The sequence below is a fragment of the Cupressus sempervirens genome, chromosome 10 (assembly GCF_028749045.1).
Source record: "Cupressus sempervirens isolate cs-2001-9-10 chromosome 10, ASM2874904v1, whole genome shotgun sequence".
NCBI lineage: Eukaryota > Viridiplantae > Streptophyta > Pinopsida > Cupressales > Cupressaceae > Cupressus > Cupressus sempervirens.
The window spans coordinates 721602461-721625136 of NC_143127.1; the positions used below are offsets into that span (position 1 = coordinate 721602461).

Sequence of the window (22676 nt, forward strand, 5' to 3'; positions counted from 1 at the left end):
AAATTAAATGCTTCCTTGATCTTCTCCCAATTGTAGAAGCCTGATCATGGATGATCTAGTACTTGCGAACCGAAGAGCATGAAGAAATATGGTCCAACATGTATATTTCAATATCCAAGGACTCATACACTAATGCTCATGAAACTCCAAATGCAAATACATGAGCTTTGGCAAAGCATTTATATGCTGCACTATTTCGTACATAGGTTGTGGGCTTATTTACCTACTATTCTCTAGTTTTCATAGTTGATACCCATCCACTCTCTCAAATTGACAATTAACATGTGATGGAAATAAAATAATATTAAGTTATAAAAATCAATATCGTAACTTTGCTGACATAACTATGGTGACTAGTAGATACACTACCTTAAATCCCATTACAAGGTTGAATAGCCTATCCATCCTTGATTTATTTAAATTGAATAACCTATCTTATAGGGAATAACCAGATTGACAGAGAAGACACGATTTGCTGCCTCCTCCCCCTAGGGGAGGTGGAAATAGAGACCCATTTTGTTTTCCATTGTCCCATCTACTATGAGATCATGGGGAGGTTCTATTGCTTGTTCAGAGAGTGCAAGTCCCTTTCTTTATTTTTTAGGTATTTGACCAGCAATGTCTTGCCCTCTATCTCTAGGAGGCCAAATGGCTTCATGATCATACTTAGGAGCTTTTGTTTTCATTGAGACAGACTTTAGACCAGCTCATCACCTCTTGATGGCTATATCTCTTGCCGGGTGGAAGAAACGGTTGCTTGTGTTAAGTTTTATGCCTAGAAATTAAATAAACAACATAAGAAAAGAAAGTAAAATGCACAAAAGATACAAAAGATTTATCTTGGGAAAACCCTTCCATTTGAAGGGAAAACCCCAGCCACACCGGCAAAATATCTCTTTTATTGATAATAAAAATGTTCAGTACAAAATCTTCACTTGATCCAATTACAATATACCAAGCAATCATATAAATAGATTGCATAAGAATCTTCATCTTACATGTGAAGGCCTCTTTGAGTCCCAAAAAATAAGACCCTTCGAATTTTCACATATTCAACACTCACATTTTCATATGCATGCCTCTTCGCATGACGTATGACACATGTCTTTTGCATAATATTAACTTAAATATAATCACACATATCTCTTTCAGCTGAAGATAACCATAACGGTCATAACAAACATATTTCTATCTCATAAAATTAGAGATAAAGATCTGTATCACAGCCACAAACTTCAACACTCCCTCTTAGCAAGAGAGAGATCTTTAGACAGGCTTGCACACATAGCTGCAACCAAAGATGATTAGCTCATATGTTATCTTAGCATAACATAATCCACCGTAGTTACTTTATCAGTAAATTGAATGAAGTGACACACACCATGCCCACTTGCAGAGGGTAGAACAAACACTTTTATCTCAAAACTTCTTCTAGAGAAGGATACATTTCCACCATGCCTACTTACAGGGGGTGGTCCATCGTACCTACTTGCAGAGGGCAGAATGAGGGCTTTCACCTGAAACTTCTCCCAAAGAAGAATACATTTTCACCATGCCTATTTGCAGAGGGTGGTCCACCGTACCTACTCGGAGAGGGTGGAATTAGGAATTTCACCTCAAACTTCTCCCATAGAAGAATGCATTAATAATCAAGAATATCTCTTAATAGGGACTCCCTCTCAGTAAGGACAAATATAATAACTGAGATTTTCTCTTAACATAGACTCCCTCTTAGTAGGGACATCTTTAATCACCAAAATAAGATGGCTAACTATTGCATAGATTTGCAAAAGGTTGGACATCTCCCTCTGTCACGTAATCTCCCTCTAAAGCTGAATAGTCTCCCTATGAATATGTATCACCAAGGCAATATTCATCTCATTGCTTCTTTGTTGCACCCTGCAACCATGAGAGATATTAATAACTCATAACTATCAATGTTACAAGGAATCACTATTTAAAAAAATCAATATTCAAGAGATATAATCATAAATACTTCTCTCAACATCCATATAGATATACTCGTAAAAGAGATTGTCTTATTCCTGTAATGCTCATGACATTAGAACAATAATACTTATCTCCTCCTCATCTAATCTTCCTCGCAATTCACATGATGGCTTATTCAGAGCACCTCTATAAAGCTTCCGAAGGAACACCACAACCTCCAACACTAAGGCATGATAAGAAATACATTGATCTACAAAATTGAGTTAGCAACTTCTGTGTGTGTTGGCACCTCCAATCATTTCCGGACCAAGGTAAATCAACCATAACATGAACAATCTATTTAGAGTTCTCAACCACTATAATACCTCTTAATGAATCATGGATTATAGTACTTAAGTCTGTTACTGGAACATGTCTATTGCAACCACTTGTGCAACTCAAACAAAGCAACCAGATTCATGTTACTGCTAAACCTTCAAAGCTTCAAAATCATATCGGTGATAATTTCATAAATTTGAAGTATCACAATACACAAAATCAACAATTCTGATTAAAAGCATAAAATATTTCTAATAAAGATATTATCAAAAAGTACTTATCAGAGCAGGTCATGTCAGTTTGATCGCATCGAGCCATCTTCAACAATACTATCATACACAATCTTTAGTGACCCCAAATAGTCTTCCTAAGAATAAACTCTTAGCACTAGCGGAACCATGAGGCTTGAGAGATGATGAACCAGAAACCCACACACCTCATTCTGAAAGTCAGCATTCAGAAATCTCCTTTGGGCTTTGATCCAAACAACAAAGATTCACGAGGACTGTACTGTAATAAATGATTATACACAGACATTCTCCTCGTGATTCCAGTATGATGATCAGTGCATATTTTAACGGTTGCGAGGAGATTACACACAGACATTCTCCTCATGATTCCTGTTGCCTCAAAACCCAACACAAAAACGTGGAAATAAAGTAGAGAAGCACAAACTGATAAAAATAATGATCAGAACATTAGTAGCAAAAATCATAAGTAAGATCGATCGATGCCTGTTTTCCAATTGATACCGACTATACTCAACCTGAACGTGAGATTGAATTTTCCAGAAAGACCTTTTAATATATAAGGAAAATGCTAGATAGATATACCTCCTCTTTCACAAAAAATGCCTGCCAACTTGGGGATGTAGTTGAGATACTAACGAAAAGAAAAAAATCTCCAAGCTTGAATCGATGGGAACAAACCTGAGCATCCTTGTCAATACTAGTATCGTTACCACTTAAAAAATATTGTTTTAATCATAATACATGCCAACTGAGTTGACATCGATGTTGGCACTCCATGAAACAAAGGAACATTTGTCGGTTCACATGATCTATCATTTCAATAGCCCAAGATGGAAATATGCAAAAGAAAATCTTTTCATAAATTTCTTGCCGACCCTAAAAAATCTTTCTAGTCTTTATAATTTGAAGACTTACAAAAAATATCGCACAAAAGAAACTCCTGAAAGAGATTCTTTGGCTTCCATGCATGAATGAGCAGGCTCATACTGTAACTCCTTAAGTATCCTGGCTTCAATGCGATAAGAAAAACACATGTTTTAAATTCTTCATCGACTATTAAGAACACCAACTCAATATCCCGATAGAGAAATGGCTCCTAAAGCAAAGCTCTCATCACCTCACATATTATTTTGCCAACTAAAAATTGGAATAAGAGCAATCCTCTTTCTAATTAGATGCCACTCTGAATGGTGAACCTTTTAAATCAAATAGCTTCATCAAACATCCACAGAAAAATAAATCGGCTTTTGACAACGACCATGCCACATCATCATTCATGTGGAGTCCAGAACAAGAAACATGGAAGGAAAACTCTTCTCACACTAGACTGGCATTGCACCCAAGAGCTATACTGAGACTGAGAACACATCTGGGGACTTAAACAAGAGACTAGAGATAGAAAAGACTAAATCCTTCAGCCTGACACTGGAAGGAAGGGCTAGAACTAGTCTATCACTGTAGCCTAACATTGACCAAATGCTGTAATCTTAAACTAGAAACACCACCATTTCCGTCACCCTTGAGGTGCAAAACAAGATTTCCATCATAAAAGTAAATGAACGAAGAATACTCCTTTATTGCCGTAACCTAGCCTGGCTTTGATACCATGCTAAGTTTTATGCCCAGAGATTAAATAAACAACATAAGAAAAGAAAGTAAAATGCATAGAAGACACAAAAGATTTATCTTGGGAAAACCCTTCCATTTGTTGGGGAAAACCCAGCCACACCAACAAAATATCTCTTTTATTGATAATAAAAATGTTTAGTACAAAGCTTTCACTTGATCCAATTACAATATACCAAGCAATAATATAAATCTTCACATTTTCATATGCATGCCTCTTCACATGACATATGACACGTCTTTTGCATAATATTAACTTAAATATAATCACAAATATCTCTTTCAGCTGAAGATAACCATAACGGTGATAACAAACATATTTCTATCTCATAAAATTAGAGATAAAGATCTCTATCACAGCTACAAAATTCAATAGCTTAACCCTTCTTTGGGTCACACTAGATTTGTGAGGCCTCCTAGAACACACATGGCAACATTAGCCTTTCTCCAGAAGCTCTTGGAGACGATTGGGGGAACTGCCTTGCCCTGGACTATATCCTTAAGTTATGGACTACTTCTCGTTTGTGAGGAGTATTTTGTCTTTTCTTGCTAGTTCTTTCCGCAGACACTGTTTGGTGCTCCCATTGCTGGTTGTTTCCTTGTTGTACATTTTCCAGTCCCTTAGACCCTTGTGGTCTCTTGTTGGACATTAATAAATTGATCATATCTTATCTAGTGGTGCAAGATAATCACATTAATCAATTATACTATCTTTCAAGTAATTAGTAATCAATTGTAAGGAATGACTAAGCTTCCTAGGGTAAAGATCTACTTATCCAAAGTAAGCTTTGGAAATGCCACATATAATAGAAGATACTTTTCCCAGCATATCTTTTAGGTTCATTTAATTCACGAGTTTGTGTTTGATTGTAATCCTTTTCATACCATTCATCAAAATATAGATTACACAAATTTCTTGATCATAAAATTATGTACATGTATTTGGTGTATCCTATCTGGAATAAAAGAAAATCACTTCTTACATTATAATATCCTTACCAATGCATCCCTATATCATATGATTATAATATATAATTCATATGGGTGATATAGCTAATTTATATCATATTAGGATGTGATAATAAGTGTATTACATTATTATAATATTGTTCTAATAATATAATTCTAATGTATTTTATTGGTTGCATTAGAATCTACTCTTATATTGAGTGAAAAATCTCTACATTTACATTTACTGTTTAATTTAATTATTATTAATTCTCTTGAATGCGACCAACTTAGAGACACGTGCCTTAGAGAGGGCTCACATGATGCATCAAATTCTAGCAATGGGTATTCAACAAATAAAGTGAACTCTAGAATAAAGGGTCAAAGGGAGGATTAATATGATTTATAGTCATTTTTAATTGCATCTCCAAAGTTGATCTTTTGATCTTGCAGAACAGCTGTAGCTATTTAGAGTGTTGCTAATACTGAGTTTGAGTTGACTTGTCCTACCTAACAGTTATTCTATCACTCACTACCAACACCTGTCCTTAATTGAGTAATACCCTGCAGTGGTGTTTAATTTTTGAAAGAATGATAATAAGCATAGTTACACCACCCTGGGGGACGGGGGGACGGCGAAACGGGGGGACAAGTTTCCGGAACGGGGGGACAGAGGGGCCTTAATTTGGGGATGGCGGGGGGACAGTGGGGGGACGGCGGCAGGGGACAAGAGGGGTGTATATATCTATGCATATGGTATTTAAAAATGTTAGTTATGAAAATATGTATTGCAATATAGGATGTAAAGATGTAAAAGAGTGAATACTTGAAACATTGCATTGAATTGGAACATCGAACATTAAACATAAATAGTTGAATTTGCAAATAGTGAATAGCAGGATGTCCCCCATCCTCGGTGGAGGTGGTGGAATCTAGTGGCACCACTGGGGACGGGGAGACAGAGTCCCCAAGTCTCCGGTGCGTTGAAGTCTCCGAGACGTTGGGCAAAAATGGGGGGGACGCGTCCCCGTGTTACTATGATAATAAGTTAAAAAGCATTGACGGGGATAAGATACAGTGGGTATTGATTGTGGAATGACCGTGCAGTTAAGATCTCCTAATATTTAAATTCTTATTTTTTGCAAAATTATGGAGTGAATGTTTGGTAGACTCTTAGGCATTGCTTTTTATTCTATATCATACAACCATAGGTCTTTTCTCTCCATTTACAAACTATAGAACCCTAACCAAATGTTGACACTTGAAAAAAAAATTGTACAGAAAATAAAAGTTGCAGTCTTCTATTTAGCTTTCCAAGCATAGGAACATTCCAGACTCAAAACTGAACTTCTTTTCTATTTTTGGACCAGGAAAGAGTCTTTTGGAATCCTTATGTTTTCACTAACTCATGATCCATATGTCTTGCCACCTATTGATGCAAACAAAATAACTCAGGGCTGCGTCGTATTTAGGATTTTAAATAAAGGTAAGCGGTTATTGTGTGGCAGTCATTTTGTTCCATCATTCCATAACACAAACAGTTTCTACTTCCTACTTCCTACTTGTTAAGTTTTCTAAAGAATATTGCTCTTTACTTTCTATAATGTTTTCCTTCATTTCAAGCATGGATTCAACACAACCGTAAATCTTACATAAGCATAGCTGGTCTAGATTAGCAAGCTGGATAATACTTGCGATGGGCTTGATAAAACTAGTAATCTTCACAGTACCTCACCATTCATCATCGAGGATCTACTCTTTTATTTTATGCTATGTTCCCCCAAGTTTTTGGGATGAGGACGACAAGGCACCATGTCATGTCTCCTCTTTTAGCTCAGTCTAGCAAAGACATGTGAGTCAGCTTATTATGGGGTCTTGTAGGTTGATAGGGTTGGATAGAGACCCAATATGGTTATTCAGTGTTGGGGACTTGATGTTCTGGCAGTTATTGATCAGTTGGGAGACGTTCCTTGTTTTTAGGAGGCAGTTCCTACTTTGTAGGAGCTATGATCTTGCCCGGGGTTGGGTCTCCATGAGATTACTCTTTGGGTTCAGTTTTTGGGGGATAGGGCTTGTTTCCTAAATTTTAGGAGCATCCCTAGATTTTAGGGATGAGACTGCCAGTGGATCCTTGATTTTCGACTTCAGTCATAGACAGGTGACAGGATGATTTTATGGTTTGTGATGTCAGTTCGGTATTTTGTGGCTATTTGGGTTATATTTTTAATATTTCCTAAGTTAGCATTTAATAATTAAATAAAGGCTAAGTTATTAGCCATTTTGGAGTAATAAGGGGTTTTTGGCCTCATCTGGATGCGCATCCTATGGTGTGATAGCTCGTTGGAAAGGTCTTGAAATTCTCTAAATCTTTCTCTTTGGTCTCAGGGCAATTCAGTGAACAGATTTCTGTCTATGAGGAAAAAGGTCATTTTCTAGTAACATGACCACTTCAAATAAGAAATTATAACACTTTCACTACCCAACGCCACTTGGAGACACATAGGGTTCGATTTGCAATTGAGAGGGGTTATAAGGAGATAGAAGCTTCATTCTAAGGGGATCTTTTGCATATTTGACAACTTGTTTATGAATTTGCTTTGAATGGGCTTTTTCTAGTCTGGGACGCAAACCCCGGTTAGTGATTGGCTGGGATGTAGCCCTTAGCAATTTTTGGCACCGAATCTCTTAAGCATTGTGCGTGGTGATTAAGGATAGAGGCATCAATTCTCATTGGAGTTTCAGCGTGGCATATCATCTTTCCAGTTGGGATGTGGTTCATTGCAGCTTGTGGGACGCCATTTGCAGCAGATACACCACGTGGTGTATAGAGTATTGCTTGTATTCACCTCCAAATGTATGCTGGACTCAAGAACAATCTTCACCTTCCAGTTTGATATCAAATTTGTATGTGAGCTTTGGGAAATGCATTGGATTTATTGCTTGGCTCTATAATTCAGACAAATCTGCCTGGTACGGTTTGCAATAATTCTGATTTTTACTGAATACCTTATTTATTTCAGTCTTGTTTCATGTTTGCTGTTCCCTATTCCTTTCTATGTTATAAAACCATAAAAAACAAACAAACCTTTTTGCACTTTTGTCTAGTTTTGCAAGAAAACATAAATAAACAGGAAAATAGATTTAAAAACTAAGTTACCGATTCGGATGCGGATTCCAGAAGCGGATACGGGATGCGGGGATTTTTTTTTTTTTTGGATGCGGATGTGGGAGGAAACGTATATATATATATAATATTATAATATTAACATATGCGACGAAATGCAAGAAAGATACAAAAACAAATCATTTGATAAAGCATAATATGACTATGAATCTATGATACTTAATAGTTAATTGAACCCTTAAACAAAATTCAAGATATTTCAAAATTCATATGATATTCATATATCAATATCAATATGTGCTTGTCCAACATTAGCGTTTAGTCTTGACTCTTAAACAATAAGTTCAAATAGGTCATGTTCAAGATTCCAACAAAATAAAATTTAAAAACATGGTAAATGATTGAAGTCTGAAGATTCAATCAATCAGAGTCTGGCTCTGAATCATAGGGATTTGCAAGAAAATCCACATTCTCATTGTCATCTCCAACTGCTGAAAGATCATTTGAACCAAGCATGGTTCCACTTATGCTAGATGCACCACGTGCCACACTAACATCATCACCGTCTCCAACTGTAACAAGATCATGAAGTGTTGCATCCAAATCTGCACACTCAGGGGCTACATCCCAAAGCTTTGTTGCCCCTTTCTTGTAATGATCATTCTTACGTGACAAAAGACGCAAGTTGGTGTGGACAAAGACCAAGTCCTCAGCTTTCTTGGAGCCTAATCGGTTGCGCTTCACCGAATGGATAAAGGAGTATGTACTCCAATTCCTTTCAGCAGCAGAAGAACTAGCAACCTATATAGTTGTCACAAAACATACAAATGAAAAGCAAATTAATTTTATAGAATGTGTGAAACACTAAATTCTACAATGCAAGTGTAAACATAAAATTTTAAAACAAATTTACAAAACAAAATAAAAAACTTACTTGTGATAGGACTTTGATTGCAAGAGGTTGAAGATGCTTGAAAGGTTGACCATACATGTACCACCATGTGATAGCTCCCATTCTATTTTGGTCCTTTAGTGCAAATGGAGAATGCTTTAACCCCGAAGCAAACAACCCAAATTCTTCCCTCACTTTTTCATGCATTTCTTCCAGTGGGAAGAGTCTTGAAAGGGCTTTGTGGCACCCCTCAGCAACCTCCTCATCTGCAAATGGTGCAACTCTATCCGGCATACCAGCTATCTCCTCACTATAGTACCTAGGAGATAAGGTATATGCAAGGAGGTGCAATGGGGTAGTCATCTTATTCCAGCGATGGTTGATAATTGCTTGCATTTGTTTGCATAAGGCTTCACATTGTGTGGGGTCACTCTCATGTGCTTGTATAGAATGTTTTACCTTCTCAACCATGGTGTCCATGCTATCATACACATCCCCTAAGCAAGGTGTATCTGTATCAGCAAAACGGAGCATAGTCATGATGGGCTCGGTGAAATCCAATACATATGCCACACGAGCCCACCAACTCTCATTCAAGATCAAATTCCTGATCCTTTGTGCTCTTTCTGAATTTGAGATCTTCCATACACCCCATTGATGACCGATGACCATTTGACTTAATGCATCTTTTACCTTGAGGAATCGTCTCATAACGATTGTATGAGATGCAAAACGGGTCTCAGCAACCTAAGCAAGTTAACAATATGTCAATTGACAATATAATTATAAATTTTAATTTTTAACTAAATTACAAAACCATGAAACTTAGTAATTTAAAAAAATTAATTTACCTTCAGCAACTCCAATTTGGAGTATGTTCTAAAAATGGATTGTGACATGTGGTGGTTGGTCACAAACATCTGTATGTCCTCCCCCTCTTCATATATTTTCTTCACCCAATCTACTTCAGTGCCTATCCTCTGCATGATCAAGTTCAGGGAGTGAACAATGCATGGAGTCCAAAAAATATGGTCATACCGACTCTCAACTAAAGCACCTGCACCCCTGCAATTTTTGGCATTGTCAGTGACCACCTGTACCACATTCTCACTACCCACCATCTCAATGACCTCAATGAGAATTCTAGAAATGAATTCCGAATCCTTCACTTGCCCTTCACAATCAATGGCCTTCAAAAACATTGCCCCTTTGGGGGAAATTGCAATCACATTAATTAGTGGCCGGTTTCTTGTATCCTTCCAACCATCTGACACAATAGTTAGACCCGAAGTTTTCCAAGATTTTTTGATTGGTTGAAGGTCTCTCTCTATATGTGCCCTCTCTTGTTGCAATAAAGTTGTACGCACCTTTTCATAGCCCGGGCTTGTGTAGTCAGCTGGTGATTCTTTGATTGCTGCCACCATTTCCTTCCAATCTGGTGATCTCACCAAGTTGAAAGAAAGCCCATTCGCATAGAGGCAACGTGCAATAGCTTCATCAGCGCGGTCTCTTGCCCCCATTTTAAATGCGGTGTCCAATGGGCCTCTTTTACGGGTTGAAATTTCCACTTCTTCCTCATCCTCTTCTGGCACAGGTACCTGCAAGAATGGGTGTTGGGAGGATGCCATTGGTTCAGTGGGTGTCTTTGGCTTGCTCTTTGAGGAAGGACCTTGATAGTAGCTTTTTTTTGATCTATTGATCAATGCATCAGCAGCTTCTTGTTCTCTTACAAATGAAAGTATTTCCGTGCTAGTCATCCTAGTACCATTTTTGCCTTTGCACATTCCAAATCCTTTGCCAGAAGGGCCCATAAAATGAAGCTTCACTCGAGAATATGAGCTATTGAAAGGTTTTCCTTTGTTACTTTGACAATAATTGCACTTCCAATAGTATGAGCCACCTCCTGAAACCTGTGATATCCGTGTTGTATGTCTCCACAAAGGAGAACCTACATCAATTTTGAAATTATCAGTCCCTTCCCCTCCTTGGCCCCCCACTGAACTTTGACTAGCACTACCACCGGTATCCATTCTTGTCTAGTTTTTTGCAACCTATTTTATAAGAAAATAAATAAATTTTAATTAGTTCCTAACAACGATGAACATCAATGATCATGCATACAAGTGGAAAGAAGTGAGAAAAACTACTAAAATAGATACCCGAAGTTGCTTCTACATATCTTTCAAAAAAAAATAATTGAAAAAAAACTTTAAAAAAATCTTCAAGAACTTAAAAAAATCATCAAAAACTCAAAAAAATTCATCTAAATACTCAAGAAAAGGATTGATCACTTACCTTGAATGGTTTAAACTTCTTTGAGAAAGCTATCTCTCCCTCTTCGATCGATCCTCTTCGAAAATGCTGAACTTAGCTTAACAATGAAGGAGTGGCTGTAGGTGCAAACAAAACTCTAAAATGACTCTTGTGAATGCTTCTATGTTGTCTTCTAGGGTCGTTTTAGGGTTTTATTGTGAAAAAATGCTTTAAAAAATGCTTTTAGTCACATGTTGTTTCATTGTTTTAAGTTAAAATATACTTTATTTTATTAGTTTTCCGCCTAACTTCCGCGGATGCGTCCGGATGCTCCTGGATTCCCTGCGGATGCTGCCCGGAAGCCACCCACAGGCATCCGGATGCGGGTGGAAGTTGATACTCAGCTTCCACCCGCATCCGGATGCCTGCGGGTGGCTTCCGGGCAGCACCCGCACCGCATCCGGAGGCTTCCTGCATCCGTCCGTATCAGATGCGGAAGCCAGGGAGCAGGGCCACGAATCGGTATCAGAGTTTAAAAATATAAAATTACAGTAGATCGGCAGAAGAGATTCATCAGGGATCTTTCACATCACGGGACGGGTTTTTGGGACGATGTTTATTTTTGCCGATTTTGGTGACGGGGGGCGGACGGAAAACGGGGACGGCTATATAAATATAGGGAAATTTTAAAATATACATTGAAATTTGCAAATATACATGTCAGTCATGAAACTAAGCACAAAGCATGTCATTTAAACATTATAGAACCTTAACATACACCATTTGAATGCCGTCTTGGAAATAATAACCAACTCAATACTCAATATGTATTAACATTTAACTCTAGTCTATTATGCATACATAAAACAGTTTCAATTGTCAATATGCATATCAATATGTGAAGAAAAATATAAGTTTAGCAGTGAACAATATCATAGAAATCTGAAATTTGTTTAAAAAACCAGTCTGATCGTAAGACTTGTTCCCCATTATCAGGTGTCACAAGTATGTTTGGGGTAATATTTAGCAATTGTGCATTGATTTCTAAGTTTTTGACAGTTCCTGTCCTCAGAAAAATCAGATCTGATCTTATTGGGAGAAAAATGCAGGGTAAAGACTATATTGAAGAAAAATGCAGGTTTATGCATTGGCAAGGGGGTCTGATCTATACATTTGTGAGTTCACATAAGTCAATTTAATCATGATCTTGATGTCCAAACAGTCAGATTGCACTTATTTGCAGACCTTGTCTTTAGACTTTGCCTTCAGACATATGTTAGAAAATTTCTCAGATTTCATGACTTCAAAATTCTGATTCTTTAAGTGTGTAGCAGCAAAGGGACTAATTTATGCTCTAAAATGTGGTTTCAACATTTATTTTTTTATTTTAATGTACTTTAACGTTGGGGATGGTTGGTCATCCCTGGTACGGTCGAGGGATGTCTGTGACCTCCCCAGCCATACTGGGGACAGCCAGCCGTCCCTCATTTTCCCCTGTGATGTCTCACTCATTTTTTGAGATTTTGGGGATGGTTGGGGGATGTCTCATACCTGTCCCCAGGACGTCCCCATTTCTGAAATTCTGTGTTTTTGGGTGGGGATGCGTCCCCGGGAAATGTAGATTTTATGGGATATTTCCATGTTTGATTGCATTCACATACTCCAAAGATTGTCAATTATCATTCTGCTCAGTTTTTGTTTTACATAAATAGGTTGTCTCAATGGACATTTGTGTGTGAGGAGAATCAAATTTAACAACCTAAAATCAAAAAATGATTCACATAAATTTTTAAGTTTGAAATGAGAGTAAAATTAGGAAAAAACTACAACACCATGTAAATGTAAAGTAAAATTATTTAAAGAAAATATAAAAACTAAAAGTAAAGATCACTTCATTTTCTAGGGACCAGTTATAGTTGGTAGCCCACAAGCCATATTCGCTAGATGATGTTAATGTGTTAATGCGCTTGCAACTCCGTTATAACTTCATTACTTTTTTCTCATAAATTTTTTGATCATGATGCTATAGTTGCTTAACTCCTCATTTCCGTGCTTGTCATTCTGCTATCTGTTATTCTTTCTATGGCTTTTGGACTGATCATAATTGTGTTGGCTGTCTTTGAATGTTAATGAATCTTGTTTTACTATGTGATCCAGATACTTATTGTGGATCAATCAGATCGTTTTGTTTTTAAGCCTATGCTATATGAAGTCCTTTCTGGAGGTTAGCATTTGAAATCATGAATTTTTTTTGGTATGCCTAGGCTGATGTATAACTTTCTGTTGACCTAGTTTATGGTGTTTAACTCAACACCTAATTCCAGAGTCTTTGAATCTGCTTGTAAACTTTCTGGTCATCTACAGAAGTTGATGCATCCGAAATAGCACCTTACTTTTCAGAACTACTAGCAAATACTGGTGTACTATTTTGCAAAGACAAAGTTAAGACCATATGCACTTGTGATAGCATAAGAAGCAATGCTTCACCAACTTCTGGTATTGGTGGAATTGTTCATCTTGAAAGTGGAATGCAGGTTGAATATGACTGGTACGTTCATTTCAAAGTTTTAATCCTTGACATATATTCTGACAGTGAGTAAATTGTAAATTTCCTTTACAACAGCAATGTTAGTGTGGATACTATAGTTATTGGAGTTCGAGCAGGCTTCTATTGACTTTGTATTTCATATTGTTTCTTCTTTTATGATGTAAAATGTTGGAGTGGGTTTTATATGACTTCTGTAACTGTAATTCCCTTCTGGTCTTTAGAGTTGTGTATAGCAAGTATCTAACATTTGATTGACACCTAGAAATTGCACCTTATGCTGGTGGAATGTATATATATGTATGTGTCTGTATGCTCTTTATATAGAAAATTGTCAGTTTTCCAGCAGCTATTTGATTGAGACCTAAAAGTTTGAAATTCTGATGATGGGACAGCCAGGTTGGTTCTGGCACTTGGTGCAGGAGCAAAACTGGATGTTCCGGGTGCTTCTGAATTTGCTATACCATTTTCAACTTTGGAAGATACTCTTGTAAGCATTTCTTTTTATCTGTTAGAAATTTTCATAATTGGTTATTGTAATTTAGGTAGTGTTCATTTGCTCTGTTGTTAATTGAGGATGAGCTTTTATGCCTATTTGTAAGGAGAAATGCAAGGACATCATTTATCTGTGGCTAGGGTTTGAGGCTTATGATTGTGGTTTCGAGACTTATGTTTACAGATACCTTTTAAGGTGATTGTCAAGGAACTTGTTAGCAATTTCTGTTCTGGCATGTGTCTTTTTGGCAAGATATTTCTCACGGTAGAGATCTAAGTATTTAGGTTAGTTCAGACTGGTTCATTTGATTTTTGTTTCAGTGCCTTAACAATTCTTCCATTTTATCAATCGTTCCAATAGAGCATATTTTGTCTTCAATTTATCACTTCTTTCCAGAATGTGATGTAAACTCTGCTCACATTTGGCCTCTATAGGTTAATGGGAATCTATGTTTTGGGTAATTCCTGGCCCCTGCTTGCTTGATGCAATGTTTGATCTTTTCCTTTGATTTTTCTTATAAAATTTTGGGTTTTTACATACAACAATACTATCTATCCAATGTGCTTTATCATTTCCTTAGAGTCTACATTATTCAAATTTGACATACTTTACTGCAAGGTTCCAAAACTCAAAACGTGGTGAAACTTGGCAGGTTGGCAGAAACTCGGAAAATTGATAAAAGGGAAGCTTAAATTCATTAAAATACTATGTAATGCAAAAACAATTATAAAATTAATGCAGCCTAGATGAAGAAGTCTAATGAAAGATGGACCTAAACTAGCAGCCCAATAGTTAATTAGCACATTCATATGCAATATATAATCAACAATATTGAATTACAATAAAATTATTAACTCTGTAGCTTAATACTCTTAGCATATGGAAGTATACAGTTCTATCGTAACTGTGGAAACTTCTTGTAACCTCTCTCTTCTCACACACTGGAATTTTGGAACTGTCAATCGATAGTAGACTACTAATGAAGCTGAAATACTGCATTACTATATAGTATACGTGTTATCTGTTGATAGTAGTTTACAGTGGTTATTTTCTACCTAAGTTCAATAACTAATGCAATACAAGAAGCATGTATGAGATTGGCATGTTCAAATAGTTGATTGTCATTTCCTAGAATAAAGGTTTTACAGTTGCTAGATTATCTCCTATTTTAATATCCAACCAACTCATGAAATAAATTAGCTCTTCTACCTCTGATTTAGGTTGGTCAACTCTTAACAGCCTTAGCAACATAATCCCTTTCAATTTCTCAATTGGTCAGGCATTACTAACATCGGTATTTCATTGCTATAGTTCTGTTGATAATAACAAATACGTAGCCAAGACTATCTATGTTAAAATCTCTACTGGATCAAAATGTTAACTACTAATCTTAAGATGTTTCTTGCAGAAAGTGGACAAACAACTAAGAAATTTGGAAAGAAAAAAATTTGGGAAGGGACAGCCTCCTATTCGTGTTATAGTGGTTGGATCTGGCTACTGTGGGGTTGAGTTAGCTGCAACTGTTGCAGAGAGATTGGCAGATAGAGGCAGGGTGCAAGTTGTCAATGTGGCATCAACTATTTGCCCAAGTGCTCCAGCTTCCAATCGTGAGGCTGCTCTTAAAGTAAGGATGTTCATGTAATAAACTATTTTTGTTCTTTTTTATAATATAAGGGAAAAAAGCATTACAATTAAGCAAATGTAGAGAATACCTATTTGGATATATGTATGCTTTTGTTTCGGTTTGAGAAACATTTTTGAATACTTAAGAAACAGGAATATGCAAAAAATTAGTTGTAGAGATTTCAGTATCAACAATTCAAAGCTCTCTATTGCACAACTTCCATCAATATGGATGTACTGACAGGCTCTATGTGAGATTTATTTTTAAGTATTCATCTGTATAATTGAATTTCAGAAAGAACGCAGTTAATAGACTTCAATTTTTGGTCTCTCGTGCTTTCTCCTGCAGAAAGAAGGTGCTAGAGTTTTTTTGTTGTACCTATCATTGGTAGTAAGTACTATGTTGAATCTATTGAACGGCAATTCGGATTCTTTCTCTAGCTTTGGTAATAAACATAGTGAAGACCTATTTTCTCAATGGGTGGATTAGAAACTTCAGAGGAGGAGCATATTTTGACCACGGGTATTATTTTATCAAATTAAAAAAACTAGTTGGCTAAAATTGATAATCTGCAGTCACATAAATTAAATAGTTGATGATAAACCACACATTCAAATGTAACTTTTGGAAGTGCAGCCTCCAACACAAGAAGTTTTAATTCTTTCATGACATTGAATCTTCATATCATCCTCTATGGGATACTTCTCATAACTATCTCTGCCCCTATATTTAAAGAACTCATTATTCCTGCTGAAGTGTGAATGTCTATCTATCAGTCTCTTTGTGTGTCTTTTTTTTTCTGTGTGTGCATGCATTTTTTGTGTGTGTGCTTCGTGTATTTCAATCATGCTTGACATATTGTTAGTGAACATGCTTATAATGTCATAGTTGGAAGATGCTTGAGAGACATATAAAAACAGTTGAGCGCAATGATTTCCATTAACCTTGAAGGTCTCTTATACATTTCTATTTGTGGGATCAGTAGACCTGTACAACTGCTATATACTAGAAGCCACTAACAAATATTTTATAGATTCTAATGGGATATTGTAGATATTTCTAACACCCATATGAAATATCCAATTTGTGTACACTGTCTATTACAGAGTCCTATTCAAAACTCATTGAATTTCACGCTAGGAAAATCTTTTTGTGAATCCATCCACAAGCTGATCCCAAGTGGCATTTCTCTTTCATAGAAAGTGGCTGTGGACTGCTGTACTTGGACATCTTGTGCACCAATATACTCTCTGCCATCTTCACGAGTGATTGTTGCATTAATAGAACTGTTGGCTGATGCCCTGGTACATCCATATCCCTCAAAATTTAATGAAGCTGAATTTTGATGTATACGGCTTTCTATGATATTCCTTCTACTGTGCCTAAGTAGAAGATATATTAATGGTTAACTCCTTCGTACTCAACCAAAATAATGTACTTGACACAACATGTATAGCCTACCCATGTGTCAAATTTTGATGATCAATGGAGCTTGCAGTTTCTGCATTTGTTTATTTAGTTACGCATAAATTATTATGCTTATGTACTCTAGGATAAAGTTAAAGAGTGTTGTGCACAAATTTCTGTAATAGTTTAGTAACTTTCAATGGGACAATACAGGTTTGTCAAGAACCTCAATATAGTTCGCGGAATTCCCTGGATCTGTTTTGGTGGTTAGATAAATCGAGCTCCCAATCAACTGTCTATAAAGAGATTTCTTTTCTGACTCATCAATTGAGAAAGCTTCACAGCTCTAGTTCCATGGAGTATTGTTGTAACATGCTAAAAATCTGAAAACTAATCAACTGATTAAATAAAGGAAATAGCATCACAATCTTAACTGAATGAAAGGAGATACAATCATATCAATTATTCTATTATTTCACATGGAGGAAAAATACGAGTTAGCTGTAATTTACATCTCCAAATAACTAGAAACTATCAATCATTTCAACTACTAGGTTCACACAATATTCAGTTAATAACTATTTCACTTGCATTTCATATATCTAATTTTTTGATATCTAGAATTAAGAAATATTTAAAATACATGATAGCAATATATTCATCAAATGAAATATGAGAAACATGAAATAAATACCAAAGAATAAGCAAATGATGTCCTTGTGCTGTGCAAGTCTTGGCATCTGGAAAAGAGGAGAAGCATCACCATGGGCTTAACCTCCCAGCTGTGGATCTTAAGTATCCCCTCACAATCACCATTGAGAAAGACCCCCCCTACCTTGGGAGTTGGCTTGGGACACAACTATCCTGCCACTAAGCATCCCGGTGTTAGAGTGTCCACTAGTCAGCTGACGATGTTGTGGACACTTTCCAAATAACCTATCTTGTAACTGCTAGCACTTTCATTTGGTGATCACAACAACAATCATGCCATTAACCTACCTTGGCCAAGGATTTCATATGGGCAACATAGATGCTCGATCACCCACTACTTGACTTGACAACAAGAATTTATACAAAGGATTTCCTTGAGCTAACTTAGTTACTGAGTTTGAGTGTTGTTACTAATTATATTTTCTTTTCATTGTAGGATTATTCGCACTCTCTCCTTTCATCTCGACCATGTCGTTCCTCATGGATAAATTCTAGGGAGGTTTCTTATATGATATCTGGTTCATAGAGTACTTATAGATTGCCATCTTTCATGCCAGTTCTAGCCTATGGCATCGTAAATGAGTTAAGCCTTCATTTTGATTATTTCTTTATCATATGGAGCAACACCCCATCTCAGAGATATATTCAGTTAATAACTTATTATGCTAATGTACTCTAGGATAAAGTTAAGAGTGTTGTGCTCAAATCTCTGTACTAGTTTAGTAACTTTCAATGAGACAATATAGGTTTGTCAAGAACCTCAATATAGTTCACCGAATTCCCTGGATCTGTTTTGGTGGTTTAATAAATTGAGCTCCCAATCAACTGTCTATAAAGAGATTTCTTTTCTGACTCATCAATTGAGAAAGCTTCAGCTCTAGTTCCATGGAGTATTGTTGTAACATGCTAAAAATCTAAAAACTAATCAACAGATTAAATAAAGGAAATAACATCAGAATCTTAACTGAATGAAAGGAGATACAATCATATCAGTTATTCTATTCTTTCATACAATGTAAAAGTACGAGTTAGCTGTAATTTACATCTCCAAATAACTAGAAACTATCAATCCAAATAACTAGAAACTATAAAGGAAATAGCATCACAATTTTAACTGAATGAGAGGAGATACAATCATATCAATTATTCTATTCTTTCACATGAAGTGAAAATACAGGTTAGCTGTAATTTACATCTCCAAATAACTAGAAACTATCAATCATTTCAACTACTAGGTTCACATGATATTCAGTTAATCACTATTCCACTTGCATTTCTTATATCTAATTTCTTGATATCTGGAATTAAGAAATATTTAAAATACATGATAGCAATATATTCATCAAATGAAATACGAGAAACATGAAATAAATACTAGAGAATAAGCAAATGATGTCCTTGTGTTGTGCAAGTCTTGGCTTAACCTCCCAACCGTGGATCTTAAGTATCCCCACATAGTCACCATTGAGAAAGAGCCTTCCTACCTTGGGAGTTGGCTTGGGACACCACTATCCTGCCACTAAGTATCCCAGTGTGTGTCGACTAGTCAGCTGATGAGGTTATGGACACTTTCCAAATAACCTATCTTATAATTGCTAGCACTCTAACCTCTGGTGATCACAACAACAATCATGTCATTAACCTACATTGGCCAAGGATTTCGTTTGGGCAACATAGAGGCCCGATCACCCACTACTCGACTTGACAGCAAAAATTTATACAAAGAATTTCCTTGAGCTAACTTAGTTACTGAATTTGAGTGTTGTTACTAATTATATTTTCTTTTCATTGCAGAATTATTCCCACTCTCTCCCTTCATCTCAACCATGTCGTTCCTCATGGATGAATTCTAGGGAGGTTTCTTATATGATATCTGGTTCATAGAGTACTTATAGATTGCCATCTTTTATGCCAGTTCTGGCCTATGGCATCATAAATGAGTTAAGCCTTCATTTTGATTATTTTTTATCATATGGAGCAACATACCATCTCAGAGATATATTCATTTAATAACTTAATATGCTTATGTACTCTAGGATAAAGTTGAGAGTGTTGTGCACAAATCTCTGTACTAGTTTAGTAACTTTCAATGGGACAATACAGGTTTGTCAAGAACCTCAATATAGTTCGCAGAATTCTCTGGATCTGTTTTGGTGGTTAGATAAATTGAGCTCCCAATCAATTGTCTATAAAGAGATTTCTTTTCTGACTCATCAATTGAGAAAGCTTCAGCTCTAGTTCCATGGAGTATTGTTGTAACATGCTAAAAATCTGAAAACTAATCAACTGATTAAATAAAGGAAATAACATCACAATATTGACCGAATAAAAGGAGATACAATAATATCAATTATTCTATTCTTTCACATGAAGTAAAAATACGAGTTAGCTGTAGTTTACATCTCCAAATAACTAGAAACTATCAATCATTTCAACTACTAGGTTCACACGATATTCTGTTAATAACTATTTCAGTTGCATTTCGTATATCTAATTTTTTAATATCTAGAATTAAGAAATATTTAAAATACATGATAGCAATATATTCATCAAATGAAATATGAGAAACATGAAATAAATACCAGAGAATAAGCAAATGATGTCCTTGTGTTGTGCATGTCTTGGCATTTGGAAGAGAGAAGAAGCATCGCCGTGGGCTTAACCTCCCAACCGTGGATCTTAAGTATCCCCACACACCATTGAGAAACACCCTCCCTACCTTGGGAGTTGGCTTGGGACACCACTATCCTACCACTAAGCATCCCAGTGTGTGTCGACTAGTCAGCTGACGAGTTTGTGGACACTTTCCAAATAACCTATCTTATAACTACTAGCACTCTAACCTCTAGTGATCACACCAACAATCATGCCATTAATCTACCTTGGCCAAGGATTTCATATGGACAACATAGAGGTCCAATCACCCTCTACTCTACTTGACAAAAATAATTTATACAAAGGATTTCCTTGAGCTAACTTAGTTACTGAATTTGAGTGTTGTTGCTAATTATATTTTCTTTTCATTGCAGGATTATTCCCACTCTCTCCCTTCATCTCGACCATGTTGTTCCTCATGGATGAATTCGAGGGAGGTTTCTTATATGATATCTAGTTCATAGAGTACTTATAGATTGCCATCTTTCATGCTAGTTCTGGCCTATGGCATCATAAATGAGCTGAGCCTTCATTTTGATTATTTCTTTATCATATGGAGCAACACCCCATCTTAGAGATATATTAAGTCTTGTCCATATCTCTGTATGGGTTAGCACTCTTTGACAAAAAGCATATGTGCTTTCATATTCAAATGCTATAACAGGCAAAGTCTTTCGATAATCAAATAATTCTTTTCTTGTAACAAGTTTTTAATAGAAGAAGAATACTCAAAATAACACATCCTGATCCTGGTTTTACAAGGGAAACAAATACAACAGCCTGCTTTGTGAGGCAAGGCGACAAGCTCAAAATGCATGACTTAAGCACGATAAACAATATATAAATGTAATGCATGACTTGAATTGGTAGGTGCAATTTGGGAATTATGAATGGTGTTGGCATTAGGTAGATGCCACCCACCTTCACTATCAAAGCTTTCAATTTTGTTCAGAAAAAGGAATTCTGAAATATCTCGCAAGCTCGACAATAATCACACCCTTTCTTAGAAGGAGTAGAGAAAAATATAGCATGAACAAGAGTGAATTGTTGTGGAAGCAAAATGAATGGAACAACTGCCCGAGAGGGTGAGAGGCAATGTATATATAATGCATCCTTAAAGAGGCAAGCAAGATAAACAAATAGACACTCGCGTTCATGCTCATTTACGCAAGAATGACTGAGGTGGTAAAAACATTAGCATAGGCCTTACAATTTCTAATTTGAATAAAAGATAAAGAGACATATAGCTTGATACCACAAAAGGAGACATGAAAAGGGTGGCCACTCAAGGCAATTAAATAAATAAATAATAAAATCATGGCCAAGGTTCGAAATAAAAGAATAAGGGTGGCAACAGTATCTTCGTTCATGCCTTAATATATTAATGTCGCTCCTTTATATTTATGCTTGTTTGATTAGCCTTAACATGTATATATATACATGCTAAATTTGAGAATCGCATACATATATATGTGTGTGTGTGTGTGTGTACATACATAAATATTTGATACCCACACATATATGAGTATAGACACGATATTATTATACTAAGACATGATAGAATTTGCAAGATATATTGAGATCATCTATATAATCTTATTTGAGTTTTCATAATGTTATAATTTAACTGGTTAACTCATGGTCATGCTTTGTATGTTCTTTCTTGTCTAGCCATTTAATCGTTAATCCAGGTGGTTAGATTTCATACCTGATGGTTTGACAATAGATTTGGGTATCCCATTCCTAACTCCCATTTTAGCAACACTCCCCCCTTCATCGTGCTCTTGCAAAAAAATGAAATGGTTCTAGAGTAATAGCATATTTCCTTAATTTGAAATATAAAAATATCACATAATCATTTTCAATTTCTAAGATA

General features: G+C 36.1%; 1 protein-coding gene across 3 annotated transcripts in view; it reads left to right on the forward strand.

The window, feature by feature from the left end:
* Positions 1 to 22676, forward strand: part of NDC1 (NAD(P)H dehydrogenase C1) — a 247301-nt gene that overhangs the window by 88172 nt on the left and 136453 nt on the right. For all 3 annotated transcript variants that reach the window (XM_089804470.1, XM_089804472.1, XM_089804471.1), the window contains 4 exons: positions 13520 to 13586; positions 13727 to 13910; positions 14307 to 14397; positions 15812 to 16027. In XM_089804470.1, coding sequence (XP_089660596.1) covers positions 13520 to 13586; positions 13727 to 13910; positions 14307 to 14397; positions 15812 to 16027 — 558 coding nt within the window. The remainder of the gene's footprint in view (positions 1 to 13519; positions 13587 to 13726; positions 13911 to 14306; positions 14398 to 15811; positions 16028 to 22676) is intronic.